Source organism: Betta splendens, chromosome 8 (assembly GCF_900634795.4).
Source record: "Betta splendens chromosome 8, fBetSpl5.4, whole genome shotgun sequence".
Lineage (NCBI taxonomy): Eukaryota > Metazoa > Chordata > Actinopteri > Anabantiformes > Osphronemidae > Betta > Betta splendens.
In genome coordinates, this window is record NC_040888.2 from 6948023 (window position 1) to 6964779 (window position 16757).

Below are 16757 nucleotides of genomic sequence, written 5' to 3' on the forward strand. Positions count from 1 at the left end.
CCAACTTCGCACTGTTGTCACATCGGAATCCGCTGCCAAAGATTTGTTGCTTTTCTGCGATGACCGCGCAAAGTCAAGAGGCGACGTCTCGGTAGCGGCGCCGCCACCGTCCTCCATCCGCACCCGCTCTTCTCCCCCTTTCCCCCCCCTTATTTGCCGCCGCCATGCGCGGGCTCGCCTGCGTCCCCGCCGCCCCGCTGCTCCTGCTGCTGCTGTCCTGCTGCGCTCGTGTCCGGGGATACTTCGCGGAGGAGCGCTGGAGCCCGGAGTCTGCGCTGCTCTCGCCCCGGGTCCTGGTCGCAATCATCTGCAGAAACGCCGAGCACTCGCTGCCCTATTTCCTCGGCACCGTCGAGCGCCTCAACTACCCCAAGGACCGCATGGCTCTGTGGTAAGTCACCGGTAAAGGTGGGTTTGCCCGTGTTCTGGTCTGAGGACGTGTGGAGGAGGGAGGCTGATGCAGACGCGCGCTCCTCATGTGCCTCAGGCCATGTCCCCTCGTCACTCTCTCACTCAGACGTCTGAGCCTTTGACTGATGGGCAAACATACAGTATAAGAATTTAAATTATAATGGAATTTAGGAGCCATTAGAGAAATTACCAAGTTTTACATCTATCTGGGCTCTTTGAGTGTTTTACGCATTTTGTGTAATGCCTTTTTATCCTAAATGATGGAGCATCAAAAACCATGGCAGACAATTATCTTGTTTAGCCACAGGCAGCTTTATGGCTCCTAAACTTGTTGAGCTAAGCACGGTTTTGTTTTGGCATGTAACCCAAACATCAGTCTGCAAATGCAACAGCTGCATGATCTTGTAAACACTGTTTTGTGTGGGCTGCATTTTGCAGGTGCTGACACGCTGCAGCTGCAAATTGACCAGTGTAAATTAAAACTTTAGTGCCTGCAATAATAGTCCTTCATAGGTTTCCCTGCTAGAGAAATGAGGGATGAAAGTTAAACACCCGCCGTATAAACACTAATTGTACAGTACATTGGTCACTAGTTGTAGTGTGGGTGGATCAGAGTCTGAAGAGTTTAGAAAAAGGTTAGACAGCGTGAGGGAAGAAATGGTTTAGCAGGAGGCTGTGGTTGTTCTCACATATTCCTGAGAAATGTGTGGAGAGCGCAGCTTGGCTGGTTCCCATCTGAACCCAGCTGGTTTCCATGCAGATGAAATACAGCAGAAACGGATCCCACATAAAAAGATTGCTTCACACGTAACTTCAGTCGGAATGATTTTCAATTGATGTATTATTCTGTATCGCATTACTTAAAATCTGATAAGTTGGACTAATACAGATACAGATCTTTTTCTGTGATGCTGGTATCATTAACACTAGGTTGGTTTCCAAAGCCTCAGACTCTGAGCTTAGAAAAAATGTGAACACAGACCTATTGTTATTTGAGTCATGGTGTCTTCTTTCAACTCAAATCCAGCTACATGCAACCATTGTTAAGCTTCTACTACTTTCAGCCTGTCAACAGTGAACAGTCTCAGCCTTTTATCCCTTTTTCTATTCAGGGTGGCTACTGATCATAACGAGGACAACACCACTCATATCCTGCGTGACTGGCTCGTCAAGGTGCAGAATCTGTACCATTACGTGGAGTGGAGGCCAAAAGACAAACCCAGGTTTGGCTTTTTTTTTTTTGCTTTTTCAGCAAAAACTTGTGTTGCTGAAAGTGAGTCATTAACCGTGGGGTGTGTCTGCTGCAGCCGCTTTGCAGAAGAAGACAGTCCAAAGCATTGGCCAGATGCTCGTTACGAGAACGTTATGAAGCTTCGGCAAGTAGCGCTGGAGTCGGCGCGTGAGATGTGGGCAGACTACATTTTGGTAGGTCAGCAATAATCTTTACAGGCACAAATGAAGGCGCAGTGAGACTGGACTCCTTTCTCTTTTAAGGAATGAGCCAGTGCAGGAGAGAGTTAAGTACAGAGTCAAGTACAACTGGAATTATAATTTAGGCAGAAGGACAGGTTTTGAATATTGTGCCAGTTACATTTTTATGTCTTTGGTCCAGTTAATCTGGATCATTACATGCTGACACAAAGCCTGACTCCATAAACCATATTTCAAACTCGCTGTTCTGTGTCCATGTCTGCTTGTACTGCTCAGCCCAGCCTACATTGTCTGTCCTCACTGGGTTCTGATATTCAAGGACGGTTCAACCATGAATTGTGCTACAGATTTCAAGAAATTCTCAAAGCAATCTTTAATAAATCAAATTCAACTTCATAACCTGATGAGTGTATAACACTTTATCCTCTCTCACTTGTGTAGCTGTTAGATTGCGACAACCTCCTCACCAACCCCGATGTGCTCTGGAAGCTCATGAGAGAGAACAAGACCATTATTGCACCAATGCTTGAGTCCCGTGCAGCCTATTCAAACTTCTGGTGCGGAATGACCTCACAGGTGTGCTGTTGATGACATCATTGCGTATGTTTAAAGTTTAATAAAATGCCCATCAAGCCCCTCTAATCCTAAATAATCACCTCTGCATCTCCAGGGTTACTATAAACGCACACCTGCCTACATACCCATGAGGAAGCAGCTGCGGAAGGGCTGTTTTGCCGTACCCATGGTTCACTCCACTTTCCTGATAGACCTCCGAAAGGAGGCGTCCAGGCAGCTGGCCTTTCACCCTCCACACTCGGAATACAACTGGGCATTTGATGACATCATTGTGTTTGCTTTCTCTGCTCGAATGGCAGGTAAAAGACATTACGGAGCATAAATCCAACCCTCATATCCTGAATGGCGTAACTTTACATTAAGAGCACCTTTGCTTTGCTCGTTACAGATGTTCAAATGTTTGTGTGCAACAAAGAGACCTATGGTTACATGCCTGTGCCACTGCGATCTCACCACACTTTGCAAGATGAAGCTGAAAGCTTCTTGCACTCCTTGCTTGAGGTTAATGGTGAGTGGTCTACATTAACAACTTTCCAAATACATTTTTTCACTATTGTTTTGTGCTTCTTCATCTGATGACTCATCTGCATGGGTTTCTATATGCAATTGATTCCATTTCTGCACCCATCTTTCCTCTCGATGTGTAGTGAGACATTCCCCAGTGATGCCATCAAAATACACTCGTGTACCTAGAAAATATCCTGACAAAATGGGCTTTGATGAGGTGAGTCAAAAGTGATGTGAAGATGGAATCTGCACAAATGGCCTCCTATCCATGGCTCTGCTGAATGGCTCCCCCTCCTGGCTGCAGGCTGTAATTACACCAGCTGATCTTACCGTTGCCCCATGTACAGGTGTTCATGATAAACCTGGAGAGACGGACGGACCGGAGAGAGCGCATGCTGAGGGCCTTGTACAAGCAAGAGATCGCTTGTAAGGTCATCGCAGCTGTAGATGGAAAGTAGGTTGACTCTAGATGCTAAGCTGCTTGCTCGTCACTCTCATCTACTCTCTCTCATGATGTTTTTGTTTATTTCAGAGCGATGAATGTGAGTGAAGTTAATGCTATGGGCATCCACATGCTCCCTGGTTACAGTGACCCTTACCACGGCCGCCCACTCACAAAAGGAGAGCTGGGCTGTTTCCTTTCCCACTATAACATCTGGAAAGAGGTCAGGGCCCCAAATCCAACCATTTCAAATGTGTACGTCAGCCAGATGTGAGTTGTGATTAAATCGGTGTGTGGCTTCAGATCGTGGAGCGAGGCCTGCGCACTTCTCTGGTGATCGAAGACGACCTACGCTTCGAAGTGTTCTTCAAGCGTCGCTTGATGAACTTGATGAAGGAGGTGGAGAACGAAGGACTGGACTGGGACCTCATGTGAGTTCACGCTTCCTCCACAGTCATTAATTTTTCCTTTGTTCTCTTTAGAGTGAAGTCTCACTTGCTTTTGTATTGTGCTTCCAGTTATATTGGCCGGAAGAGAATGCAAGTGGATCGGCCCGAGAAAGCCGTGCCTAATGTGCACAACTTAGTAGAAGCAGATTATTCATACTGGACACTGGGATATATGATGTCATTACAAGGTGCCAAAAAGCTTTTAAAGGCTGAACCACTGAAGAAGATTTTGCCAGTGGATGAATTTCTTCCTATTATGTACAATAAACATCCGGTGTAAGTGTTTATTATCTTTCTACTATAAGTACACAATTAACTGGTACAGCAGTTTGACATTATGTTCCCCTAAACAGAACTGACTATATGGAACAGTTCGAAACCAGGGACCTGAAAGCATTTTCCGCAGAGCCTCTTCTGGTCTACCCGACGCATTACACAGGCGACCCGGGCTACATCAGTGACACCGAGACCTCGACGGTGTGGGACAACGACAAGCGCCGCACCGACTGGGACCGAGCGCGCTCGGGAAAGACGCGGGAGCAGGCCGAGATCAGCACCGAGGCCCAGAACACGGACGTGCTCCAGTCTCCCTTGGATAGCACGGCACGGGACGAGCTATGAGAGCAGCTGGAGCACAGAGTGACTGCAGACAATAACAATCCCTGATTATGGCATCAGGTGCATTTGTTGGTTTCGGTCATGGTTGTCTGTTTATAGTATTTGCTCGAGCAAGGCACTAGACTTGCCATTTTGAATGGCATTTGCAGTCCAACATCTGTCTGTCATACAGAAAAGGGAAAGAAATTGACCGTATATATTAGCCAAAACATTTCAGTCATTTTACAGTTAATATATGTCTAATTGGACATTATACTGTAAAATGCTTTATATTACTAATAATGAATTATGCTTTGGCCACAGTTTAAGTAATGGGATTTAAGAGACCCACACAACACATTCTTTGGATGTCCTTGTTGTTATATTTAGTATTTTCTTTTAAAATGAACTGAATTGCAGGTGCTTGCAGCAGAGCTTCACCCAAACGAAAGAAACACGCAACTATTAGACTCATGGGAGGACAGTAAGTAATTATTCCTTTATTATTTGCCACCAAGCTGCTGTTCACACAGTTCTGAATGCAAAATAGCTGACGTGGCTTTTTGTGACCTCCCAAGCTCACGCGTCACACTTCTTTTCGCCTCAGACTTTAAGTATTGAGGTCGAGCAGCAAAAAAAGAATCCACAATCTCTAATCTCTCGCTCATCCTGCTCGTCACTACACTAACCATAGCTGATTGCTTTACAGTATGGATGTTCACCTTTTGATGTTTTGTATTAGTGGGGCTTTTTGACAATAAAAAAAAATAAAATGACTGATGTATTTTTGAACGTGTTTGATTTTGATAGCAAACATTTCATCGCGGTGTTGCCAGTCGTTCACTGACATGTTTTGTCTTGGTAACCCTCAAGGTGTCATCATTTTACACACACTCCATTAAGTCAGAGCGGAGTTGATGAACACAAGCAGGTGGAGGACATTTTGTGATGTATTTGCTCCTGGGCATTTATGCCATTAGATCATGTACAGTAACTAAATCAGGTAGCTTCATTATGCTCAAATGAAGATCGGCTGAAACATTTTAATCAGACAGGTCAGAATTTCAGCTAATTATACTGTCTATTTTGGTGTAGAACAGTGGTAATAACTACGATAAAGGTCAAATATTACAGGATCTTCTGTACATATTGTTTGATCCTCCACATCTTCCTTATGACATTTTGATCGAACTGTTCTCATTTTGAACTCTTCTCACTGTGGTGCGCAAGCATAGGTGGGGCCTACAGTGACTACAAGATGCACTTCCTCTTCCTACAGTGGTGAAAACATTGGCCAACCTCCACTTTACCGGAGGAAGACAGTCTTGAGAGCACAAAAGTCAGCAGACTGCATGCTAAGGCTGTGAGCGTGTCGGCGTGTGCACATGCTGCAGTGCAGATTTCCTGCCGCCTCCACGGTACTGTTCCTGTTACCGCACTGCAGTGTGACCTGAGCGGCGGATGATGTGAGCGGTGCCGCCAGGCCGCTGTTGGCGTGATATTGTGGAAATGGAGCAGAATCCAATGTCAAACAAGGAGCCAGCTCAGACGACAGGTGAGCACAAAACGGGCCGTGTTCTAAAAAAAATGGCCTGAATCAGTTGCTATTCACATTTACAGCGTTCTCCTGATAGAACATGAACTGAAATCTGTGTAGTGTTTTTTAATTTATTCCTTATTAAACACAAATTATGTGTTTTGTTATATGTATGTATCAGGAGGGCCGTGGTTTTGTGTAGCTCCCTCCTAGATGAGAGGACTGGTGAACTTCCTGAACCACTTCTCAGTTTTCATTCTTTTGTTTTTCTATATCACTTCTGCCATTTTATTAAGAGATATGCAGGTTTTATGCTTTTGCACAAAGCCACACAAGTAAGTTAGCTTTGAAATTCCATCGTGGTTCGTGCTGCTGTGTGTTTCACGATAATAGGAGTTAGAAACCTTTGTGTTACGCTCAGTTTCCATTCAGGAAAGTTTCACAGTGTGACTCTCATACTGTAAATGTAACGAGGCGCTGCTCGTGACAAATAACATTTAAAAGCTTTGTTTCTTATTAAGTAAAGCTTTCTGTAGCTTTTCTTAAACACTTACTCATTTTCTACTGAAATGCTGCTTGTGTAAAAAAGGGACTCTGTGTTCGTTTTGGGACGTGACACAAATTGCAAGCAGGATGTGGTTTACCGAAATGGAGATGTCTGTGAGAGAGAGAGAGATTGCTTTTTCTCATTTGTTGCGTCTGTTAAATCGCCAATTTCCAATCTCCTGGTGAAGTGAAATAACAGTTCCAGTACCAGCCTTCACAGTTTGTTGAGGTTTTGTTCCTTGTTACGTCTTAGTTCACTGTTTGTCAGATATGTAAACGCCACTCATTTTGTTTACTTTTTTTTGTCTTTGCCACCAAATTATCACGGTTCACCATAACTGACTTGTTTGCCTTATACTGTATGCATTATACTGTATGTCATTATGTTGTGCTGTAGCCTTCAGTGATGAATGCTGAGCATCTAAAAGCTAGTGCAGCGGTGAAACTGTGCCGTCTATAGCCACCATTTCTGCTGGGAAGTGGAAAGCAGCTAATAGTAGCATTACTGGTTGAGGTGTTTGAGCAATAAAGAAAATAAGAAGAAGCTGCAGCATGTTTGCGTTATGCCAAATGTGAGGCTATGCTTACTTTTGTTACACACAAGATTCAAAAGCCTCATTTTGCCTTCATCTCTACCCATTTTTAAATGAAATCTGCATCTGTGACAGAGACATATTAACATATTAGGTTATGTATCTTAGCGTTTCCCATTTCTCATTTCAGATGTGAAGAGGGCTCCTAATAAATCTGAAACCAAGCGATACAGCGAGATCTTCAGAGACTTTGACAATTTCGAATTGTGTTTAATCCCGTCGTAAGTATTTGACCTGTACAAATGATGCTACCACGTGATTTTCTTACGTGACAGCTTGTTCAGGTTTATCTGAAACGGAAAAAGCACTACTCAGTGACTACTGAGGTGTCAAAGCCACTGAAGCCTTGCTGTTTGAGTGCTTTTCCTATCTGACACAAATGATTTCATGCAGTCAAATTTGTTTGACTGATGACGAATGTGTGTTTTTATAACCTGTAAACACTTTTTCCAAAGAATTTCACTAAATTTAATAATTCACTAGTATTAACGCAGAGGCGTTTTTAACAAGTTGTTTTTCTGTGTTGACATCCGCAGCATAGGGGATGACCTCTCGGATGTTGACTCATTCTCCATCTCAGATCCCATCTCTGTAGAAAATGCAGAGCTCACAGAGCAGCATGATGAGCCGGTAAAACAATGATAGAGATTCAGGCTATTATAAAAATACTGGTGTTAAAATTTACCACTAATTACTTTTATAACTTCACTGTGAACCTGTGTTTTTCTCCTACAGGGTGACGAAGCATTTTCTTCCCAGACACGTAATGAGCCCCTTGATGTAGAGTCTGCAGGTATGCTTTGATTCTCACATTAACTACTATACTATACATTGTTACATTATTGCCCTAAATGAACCGTGCTATGATGAGCATTTTTAGAGCATCTCCTTCGGTCTTCTTTTCTTATAATTAGCCGTAGGTTGTAATTGCCCTGTGTAACAGGATTAGGCTAAAGGCAGAGGATTAAAGCAGGAGGCAGCTGCCCTCACTTTTTACACCGCACACAAGGGCAACATAGTGGCTTTCTAAATAGACATGAGACAACAAAGCATACAAGGGTCACAGACAAAATGGGGTGTAACTTTCATGTGTCTAAACAGCAGAATTACAGAAAATAAAGAAAATAATAATAATGGTGGAAGTCAAAGTCACAAACACAAGTCACCTATTTATTGTGACTCTACAAATAAATAGTTTCACATCCTATTAATTTAGTACACAGCAAAATGTCCCTTCACGAGAACAAGTGCTGGGACAGTCTGACTTCCATGTGTTCTTGCTGACTGTGCCTGGATAAGTAGACTCAGTCACACACTGGGAGGTAAACCTCACTTGATGCCACTTTAAAGCCTGTCTCTCTACGATCTGCACCCGACCAGGATAATCCCCGGTTCAAGCGCAGACTAGGGCGACAGCGCAGCACGGAAATCTGCCTCTAAGAATGTTCTCCAAAACAAAATCCAGCAGAAGATCACCTGCTTGCTGTTTGCTTGCTTGACTGCTTTTTCTTTTTCTCTCTTTCGTTTGTGGAAATGTGACCCTGTTTGGATTGTTGCTGTGCTCCAACGCGGTTTGACGTTTGTATAGCATGTCATGTCAGAGAGAGGAACTTGAGAGAGAAGTCGTTGCACTGTTTTTGGCTCCGTGTTCTTCCTCATATACTTGGAAATACATTGGTGACCCTCGGGACAGTGCTTTTTAAGTACACTCTTTATCATATAGCTCTAACCTGTGTTCTATGATAAAATAGTATATTTTTCTAATAGAACATCTCAGATGTTTAGTTGTTATTTTATATTTTAATTCTCTTGAAAGTGGGGCACAAAGAGGAAGGGGAAACAGAAAGCAGCGTGTAGTGCATTTGAGAGACCACGTGATTGTTGGTGTGAGTCACAGAGGAAGAACCAGGGTGCTTGTCATACCAACATCCTGCCTGTCTGACCACGGCGGTGCTGTGACATGATGCTGGTGTCGCTGACTGTGCTTTCACAGTGTGGCTTCCCTGCGCGAGGCCGACTAGGAGTGAACAGGTGTGGGAGGGAGGGGTCAGCCAGAGAGAGGAAGAGAGGAGAGTCCTTTAACTAAAGCTGTTTGTCTTTCAACCTGCTCTCTCGTGCTACAGCCCTGTGTGTGTGTGTGTGTGTGGGTGCATGTTCAGCGTGCCGATATCTAATAGAAAACCAGAACTTTTATTCTGAGCGCAGCTATGACTTCCTGTCCAGAATAACTCCTCTCTGATTTGGATTTGTGATTATCTTTTACTCTGTGAATCCCGGGAGCTCAGATTTTCACTTCATAGACCGACTGATTGATTTGACCTATCGAGACTGGAGGCTCTTGGAGTTCTCCAGGAGTCACAAGCGGTGTGGTGTATCCCAATGGATGCAGAGTAATTCCCGGGTACAGCTCCAAGTGTGTGGAGCCTGCAGTGATGCTGATGTACTCCATCTCAGCCCAGGAAGCAGACCTGACCCTCTGTCGCTGTGAGGATGGAGTGGAGGCCGCCCTGCAGTATGCCAAGATGTGGTGCCGCTACGCCAAAGATCTCCTCGGCTGGATGGAAAAGAGAATCAGCTTGGGTAAGTAATCGGTTTGAGTTCTTATCCTTTTCTGTATTGTGAGAATGTGTGAAATGTCCAACATGGCAAAGCGTCCAACACATGTATGTGATGTTGTAATCAACTGTAACCAAGGACATCTGTGGGTGGTGCAGTCATTCCACTGAGCTACCTTCAGCACACACGGAGAGATAGAAAGGATTAGGGGTAGGATTAGATGGCTATATGGGGGTAACAGAGGAGATGGGGGTGCCGCTGAACCCTGTGGCTGTCGATAGCCCTTTTGCCCGGTGTTCACAGTAGGATGCCAAGCATGTTGGTGGTCACAACAAAGTCCCACACTCATCTCTGTGGTGGTGTCGAGCAATAGCAACAGATGTGTAATAGAGTGGATCTCACAGATCAAACATTGTGGGGTGAGTTAAAAAAAGAGTTGTGCTAAAAACAGGGTAGGGACTGTAACAAACAGTCAGTTTATCTATAGAACATTACACAGTTCCGGACCAGAGAAATAAAATAAACGGCTTCCTGTATGGTAGTAGTTCTTCCTACTGCTGCAAAGCGTAGACTAAACCTGTTTTAGGTAAATTAGTTCCACTAATAAAGTCAAAATACAGGCTTTTTTGGACTCCAGGAGGTGTGGTAAGGTTTTTGGAGTTAGAGTATTTGAGGCATCGTAGAATATGAAAACGTTAGTACAACAATATTTTTTACTGTGTGCTTCTTTTCTTGTTCCTGTGTATAACATCAAATGCATTAAAAGTAAGTAATAGTAGTTTCTTGTTTTTGCTATTTTTGACAGAACAAGAATTTTCAAAAAACGTGATAAAAACATCTGACGCAGCAAAAAGCACCATAACACAGGTGGTATGGATGGTCGTCGTAATGTCCCTCACTCGAACCGCGTCTTGTTGGTAATACGGTATTTGACCACCCGAATGCACTGTTTCTGTAGGAAATGATGCCGCTGCAGTACATCTACACTATGGCGCTAGAGCAAGACATCAAGAACAGTGTGGCCTCTAGGAAGATGTTAGAAGTGATACAGAGCCGCTGTTACCAAGTATGGAAGTCCACACACACACACACACACACACACACACACACACACACACACACACACACACACACACACACACACACACACACACACACACACACACACACACACACACACACACACACACCTGGTGTAAGATTTATGTGAATATCTGTCTGCTGCTATGACTTTCTGACTGATCCGATTCTGTCGTCCCTAAGGCCTTGGCTGCCAAGAAAAACGAGATTGACAAGTGGCGCAGAGAGTTTAAGGAGCAGTGGGCAAAAGAACAAAGGAGGATGGTAAATGCATTAGGAATCTTGTTTAGGGATAAAGTGGTGCTGAGTTTATTGTACTGTCAAAACAGATTTTTTCAATTTAAGACATTTCGACTGACTGTACTTCTGAACAAGCATCTAAAGCAAAGTATCAGCTTGTGTCTGTTATGACCTTGTTGCTCCCCATAAAAGTCAAGTTAGAGTGCACCTAGAACACGGAGTCAAATCCCAATAATCTGTTATTTCTCCCTTGTGTGTTTTCAGAACGAAGTGGTGGCGGCTCTTAAAAAGGCTCGGCAGCAATACTTCCAGAGAGGCGATGAGCTAGAGAAGGCTAAAGCCATCTCTGCTAAAGCTGTGGATGACACAGCTGGAATGAAAACCATAGATAAGAGGAGAAAGTCTAAAGATGAAGCCCAGTCAAAGGTCAAGATTTACATAATTTGAATATTTACACGAATTAGTCCAGACTGTTGTAACATATATATATATAATTGCTAAGTACATTTTGTAGAAAACAGACACAGGTCTGTGACTGTGTGGCAGCTCTCAGGGCTTCTCTCTGTTTCCTGAAGGTGATGGAGGCAGAGCTTGCGTATAAACAGTGCGTGACCGACGCCAAGATCCACCAAGATGAGCTAGTGAGAGTCAAAGAGAGAATCATTTCTCACATCCGCAAGCTCATCTTTCAGGGAGACACGGTGCTCAAGGAGGTGGGCATCAGTTTCCTTAATGTAATAAAGCAACAGTATTTTCCACATGGTCTTTATGGTGGAAACGTGAAAAGGAAATCAGCTAAAACATCAGTGCACTGATATTGAAAACTACAATAAAACATTGGTTTAAATGACTTCTTCGTCCTTTCTCCATCCGCCAGGCCACGGTCAACATGTTTTACTTCCAGCGGCAGCAGACTGAGCCTGTTCCTCTTGGCTATCACAACCTGGAGATGACGTGCAGGTCCATGGAGCCCGGGGAGCCGTACCTGGCCTACGTCCTCAGCAGGCGGCGTCCTGAGCAACCGCTGCAAGTCTTCACCTTCCAGGAGTACATCCCGCATGGCAAAGGGTACAGTAATATCTGACTGTGGTTGTTAATGTGGATATAAAAATGACTGCATTGACTAAATGTATTTTTTTCTTTTTGAAATAAAGACTTAGATATGTGTGTATCATGTTATTCAGCTTAATTGTTCCAATTGTTTGTACTTGACAGGAACAAAGCAAGAAAAAGCAGCAATGCTCTCGGCACCGTGCAGGATGCTTCGCTTGATGACAGCCCCTTCAAGAAGTCCAGTGACGGCAGTAAATAATTACACACGGTGAAATGATGTTCACAGACAAAGTGCTCCTCCTAAATTGAACTTTGTGCTTTGGTTCGCCTTAGGGAGAACGGGCTACAGTGACAGTGAGAGTTTCGGAGGCAGTTTGGAGTCTCTGTCCAGCCCTGGTAAAGACAAAGCTGCTGTTTCACATGCACATAAAGGCATTACAGTATAAAACACATATTCTTCCTCTGCTTTTTCTCCACTCTATGCACTCAATGCAAAACTAAAGCCTATGCACGGCTGCCAAAAACCGCCTCGACTTTGACAGTGTCGTCGGACGACCTGGATGAACGGGACATGGCGTCAGAACCAGGTTTGCTTTTTCCCCCTTTCACTCATTTCTCCCACTGCAGCGCTGGCATGAAACATCAGAAAAAACAACTCTTCTTCTGGCTGCAGAGTACGCTGACCACGCCAAGGTGCGCGCCTTCACGCAAGCTGCCCTGACGCATCGACTCAAGAAGATGAAGAGCAAGATGATCAAGTGCAAGCAGTGCGACAACTACATCGTCGTCAGCGGGATTGAATGCGAGGAGGTACGAGACCGGGCGCACGACGTGGGCCTGTGGGTGTGAAATGGCCCTCGAGGGCCTGGTCTGACACTGTTACCGTCTGCGCAGTGTGGACTGGCTTTGCACAGGAAGTGCATGGAGGTGTGCCAGCTGGAGTGCGAGCACAGGAAGGGGACCGTGTTCGGAGTGGACCTGTCGGCGCTGACCCGCGACCGGCCGGACCAGGTGCCCTTCGTGGTGCTGCTGTGCACGTCCGAGATCGAGAGCCGCGCCCTCTCGGTCCAGGTATTGCTCCTCACCGCAGTCACGCTGAGGCTGTCGAGTGTCAGCTTGCGGCCTCATTGCTGTTTCCTGTGTTTGCCCCCCCCCAAAGGGAGTGTATCGCATAAGTGGATCCAAACCTCGCATCCAAAAGCTCTGTCAGGCCTTCGAGGTGCAAAAGGAGCAGGTGGACCTCTCTGACCATTCGCCGCACGACATCACCTCCATCCTCAAGCACTTCTTCAAGGAGGTACAGGAGTCACTGTCAGATGAACAGCACTGGATTCAATAGGCTGATTACATTAGGAGCTATGTGTGTTTTCTCTCTGAGTTCAATAAAAATGTCATCCTAATGTCGTTTCTTCCAGCTCCCAGAGCCCTTGTTAACCTTTGAGCTGTACAATGATTTCGTTGCCATGGGAAGGACGATTCAGAGTCTGAGCGAAAGGCAGGCGACAGCGGACACTAACGACGCGGCGGACAACATCCAAAACATCCAGACTCTACTGCAGAAGCTCCCGCCCTATTGCTACAGCACGTTGCAGCACTTGATGTCCCATCTGCAAAAGTGAGCGCAGAGCAAAGTCTATTGGCCACAACGGCATGAGCGTGAACTCACCCTCATCTGTTCTGTGTTGGCAGAGTTTCGGAGAACGTGGAGAATAAGATGTCCCCCAGTAATTTGGGGATCGTGTTCGGCCCGACGCTGTTGCGCCCCCTGGTGTCCACAGACATGTCAATGCTTGCTCTGCTGGAGACCAGCTACCAAGCCGTGCTCATTGAGTTCCTCATCGCACACTATGACAAAGTCTTTGGGCTTCAGCAAAGATCAGGAACCCCCCCTCCACCGCTCCCCACTGCACCTCTTCCAGACACCCCTCCCAGAGCGTCCTGTCCTCTAGATGGGGGGGTTTATGCAGGTCCGGTGCACGAAAACCCATCCAGAGAGCGCCCTCGCTCACTAGAAGTAAGTGGACTTCAGACTCAGAGCCTTAGAGTTCATTCTTGTTAGGATTAACCTGCTGGGAAGCTGCCGCATTTCTACCGCTCTGCTTGCGTAGATACTGATTTACCGGCCTTTTTTTCAAGCTTTACTTTACATTTACTTTACATTTCACGGCTATTCGTTAGAAGGTCGGAGGAGTTACAGTCTAGTGGCTGCAGCCACTGACGCTGAGAAGCAGAAGTAAAAGGACCTTACCGTAAGGAGGGTTAAAAATAGAGTCCATGCGTAGATGAGTAGAAGGTGTTGTGGTTTCCACCCGTAGAGATGACTATGGCTCGCTGTAGTGTTGCAGTGTTTTTCGAATTAGACACCAAAAGAACAAAGTCCAACATTCAGTGTGTGTCGTTTCAACAGAGTCGAACATTCAAGAGAGATTCAAGCGAGGGTTATATATCTGACAAGTCTTCGTCCAATGAGGCAGTGGACCAGCTCAGCCCTGAAGCCACTGAGAGAGCAGGTAGGGAGGCGAAGTGAGCACAGCAGGTACTGCTGAGTAGAACAAGTAGTAATGATGTACATCTTATTTAGTTTATGTGTTTGGGTTCTTGCCTTTGCTGCTGGAGGACATGTTTAATTAATCCTATTGGTGATCTTGTAGGTATTACATATACAACTCCCAAGTTGTTTACTACAGATTGAAGGTTTGTTCAGCCCGTATTTGTTTGTCTGTGTTCCGCACCTCAAAGGGGCTGATGCAGCTCCGGTTTCTTTTTAACGTTACATTCTTCTTCCTTTTAGCTATTTTTGGACATAATGCTTCCTTCCACATTTTAACTGACACGTCGTTTGCATTCGTCTGTGAAACTGTGCCAGTCTGGTCGCTTGTCTGTTGCTGGAGATTTTGCTAATGTAATGAGACACTAGGTGTGTAATTGTTACCACCATGTTAGCATTGTTATATTTGAATTATGCTTGAAGTCTACTTTTGAGACCTAATTTTGAATCCTCTGAAAACAGGGACCATCTCTTGCTTTTCTGCTCGCTTGAATGAACTATGATCTGGCTCTTGCTTCCGATGTGCCACAACCTCTTATCATAACTACATCCAGTAGTCGCTTTACACTTGAACTGTTTTGAAGTATACGAAGGCTTTGTAGACCTGCCAGAGGAACTGTGTAAATATTTGCATTTTAGCTTTCAATTAAAACGCTGCAAACCTTTCCAGCATTTTGGTTCTGTTGTGTATTTATAGGCATGAAAAGCCATGTTTAATTAATTCAGTAATCTGTGATTCGGTTCAATTTGTTGTACAGAAATCACGATAAATGTCATATGAGGTCTCTAAGTTATACAACAATAACTCATTGTATCGCTTGTATGAATTACATTTGCTCTCCCTCTTCCTTCCTACAGTCCTGGCTATGAGAGAGGCATCGAACAATCCTGTGGGTGAGCCGCCGGGAGAACCAGCCTTTTATTTGGGGACCCAGCCGAACTATCGATTCACTAGACAGCGGGTGAAGTATTACCGGAGTTACAACCCAGGAACCCGAGTTTCCAACCCGGGATGTTCAGCCGGACCTTCTGCGGCTCCAGTGGGGGGTTGTAGAGGGAGCGCTGACAGCAGTCGCAGCTCCTCTCCTGAGTCAGAGACACAAAGACGTTCCCAAACTTTACATGGCTGTTGTGAGGACGCTCACCAGCACCAGCAGGCCGCAGATGTCACAGAGCACAAAACGGATGTTCCACTAAGTCCCCGTGAGGTCGTGCAGTACATGTTAGGACTGGACTCGACATTTACTTCACCGACAACTGTCACATCTTGTGGTACAATGCAAAAATCATCTCAGGACACATCACCTGCATGTCAAGTTGATCAGAACATTAGTCTGAGTAGTAACAGACAGAGTGGCTCATCTAATACACTTTCTGTGGAGCACAACGTGACGTCTCCAGCCCAGAAGATCCTATGTGGTCTGAAGCTGAGACGCAGCCACTCGGGGAAGGATGAGCAGCTCTTTGTCTGAGGAAATATACACATCGCTGATACAGACACACACTGGACAACCTTAATTATTTTATTTTACAACTGTGTTTCTCAAGACTAAACATGCATCTATATTTTTCACACACATGCCTTTGATGTAATTGTTCAGTTAGTAAAATGTTTCAAACTCACATTGTAACTAATATTTAGGAGGTTCAGGACCGATGCTTGCAACTACATTTTCCACCGATCATCAGCTGTTTGAAACAGAGATTTGTGCAGATATTAGTCCAATGTAGCTACAGACTGGCCTGGTAGCAAACTAAAAGTCATGTTGTAACAGGTTTCAAACTAAATGTCCTGAAACTCTGAAAATTTCAAACACCTTGCAGTGTTCAGAATCCATTTAAGGTTGTTTTATTGCCAGTTTGTTGTGTGGTTAATGGTTTATAGACTCCACATTAGCCATGTTTTATTGGTGTTACAGACATCTTATGAAGTTTTTAGTTCTGTGCGTTTTAGTTCTGTTCAGTTCTCCTGTTGTAACACAAGAGGGCAGTCTACCCCCCAGTTTCGGATGCCAGTCACAATAGATTAAGCGCAATAAACAATGTATTTTGTAATTACAAGCACGTGGATTTTGGGATATCACTTTTTTATCACTCTTACCTGCATCTGTTTTCCCTCGGACAGGTTTCGGTGCAATGATGGCATAAAGTGAGACAACATTCCCTGATGACTGTAGATACATCTTGATTA

At 44.8% G+C, this 16757-nt stretch overlaps 2 protein-coding genes across 4 annotated transcripts; both read left to right on the forward strand.

Annotated features, from left to right (window-relative positions):
- The first annotated feature begins 15 nt into the window (after window positions 1-15).
- On the forward strand, window positions 16-5190 carry colgalt1a (collagen beta(1-O)galactosyltransferase 1a). Its single transcript, XM_029159909.3, has 12 exons — window positions 16-391; window positions 1524-1634; window positions 1719-1836; window positions 2284-2418; window positions 2513-2717; window positions 2807-2926; window positions 3066-3142; window positions 3273-3379; window positions 3458-3590; window positions 3671-3798; window positions 3886-4092; window positions 4170-5190. The coding sequence occupies exons 1-12, from the start codon at window positions 165-167 to the stop codon at window positions 4435-4437; spliced, it is 1836 nt and encodes a 611-aa protein (XP_029015742.1). The 5' UTR covers window positions 16-164; the 3' UTR covers window positions 4438-5190.
- Window positions 5191-5703: 513 nt separating this feature from the next.
- gmip (GEM interacting protein) lies at window positions 5704-16630 on the forward strand. Of its 3 annotated transcripts, XM_055511070.1 has the most exons (22): window positions 5704-5968; window positions 7220-7310; window positions 7626-7719; window positions 7825-7882; window positions 9544-9669; window positions 10451-10515; window positions 10604-10711; window positions 10909-10989; window positions 11230-11391; window positions 11541-11678; window positions 11843-12033; window positions 12181-12269; window positions 12352-12414; window positions 12522-12605; window positions 12692-12828; window positions 12913-13089; window positions 13178-13315; window positions 13434-13633; window positions 13708-14032; window positions 14426-14528; window positions 14670-14712; window positions 15425-15563. In XM_055511070.1, the coding sequence occupies exons 1-21, from the start codon at window positions 5923-5925 to the stop codon at window positions 14708-14710; spliced, it is 2517 nt and encodes an 838-aa protein (XP_055367045.1). In that variant the 5' UTR covers window positions 5704-5922; the 3' UTR covers window positions 14711-14712; window positions 15425-15563. The 3 variants fall into 3 exon arrangements, with proteins under 3 accessions (XP_055367045.1, XP_055367044.1, XP_029015737.1); XM_055511069.1 differs by lacking the exon at window positions 14670-14712 and having other exon boundaries at window positions 5706-5968; window positions 15425-16630; XM_029159904.3 differs by lacking the exon at window positions 14670-14712 and having other exon boundaries at window positions 5707-5968; window positions 10451-10512; window positions 15425-16630.
- The last annotated feature ends 127 nt before the right edge of the window (window positions 16631-16757 follow it).

What these genes read in the sequence shown, in the direction of transcription:
- colgalt1a (XM_029159909.3), top strand. Translation starts at nt 165, where the DNA reads ATGCGCGGGCTCGCCTGCGTCCCCGCCGCCCCGCTGCTCCTGCTGCTG. An exon ending in AGGCCAAAAGACAAACCCAG is followed by an intron (nt 1,635 to 1,718) that starts GTTTGGCTTTTT and finishes TGTCTGCTGCAG; the next exon opens with CCGCTTTGCAGAAGAAGACA. An exon ending in ATCGCAGCTGTAGATGGAAA is followed by an intron (nt 3,380 to 3,457) that starts GTAGGTTGACTC and finishes TGTTTATTTCAG; the next exon opens with AGCGATGAATGTGAGTGAAG.
- gmip (XM_055511069.1), top strand. Translation starts at nt 5,923, where the DNA reads ATGGAGCAGAATCCAATGTCAAACAAGGAGCCAGCTCAGACGACAG. An exon ending in AAAGCACCATAACACAGGTG is followed by an intron (nt 10,516 to 10,603) that starts GTATGGATGGTC and finishes CTGTTTCTGTAG; the next exon opens with GAAATGATGCCGCTGCAGTA. An exon ending in AGCGCCCTCGCTCACTAGAA is followed by an intron (nt 14,033 to 14,425) that starts GTAAGTGGACTT and finishes TCGTTTCAACAG; the next exon opens with AGTCGAACATTCAAGAGAGA.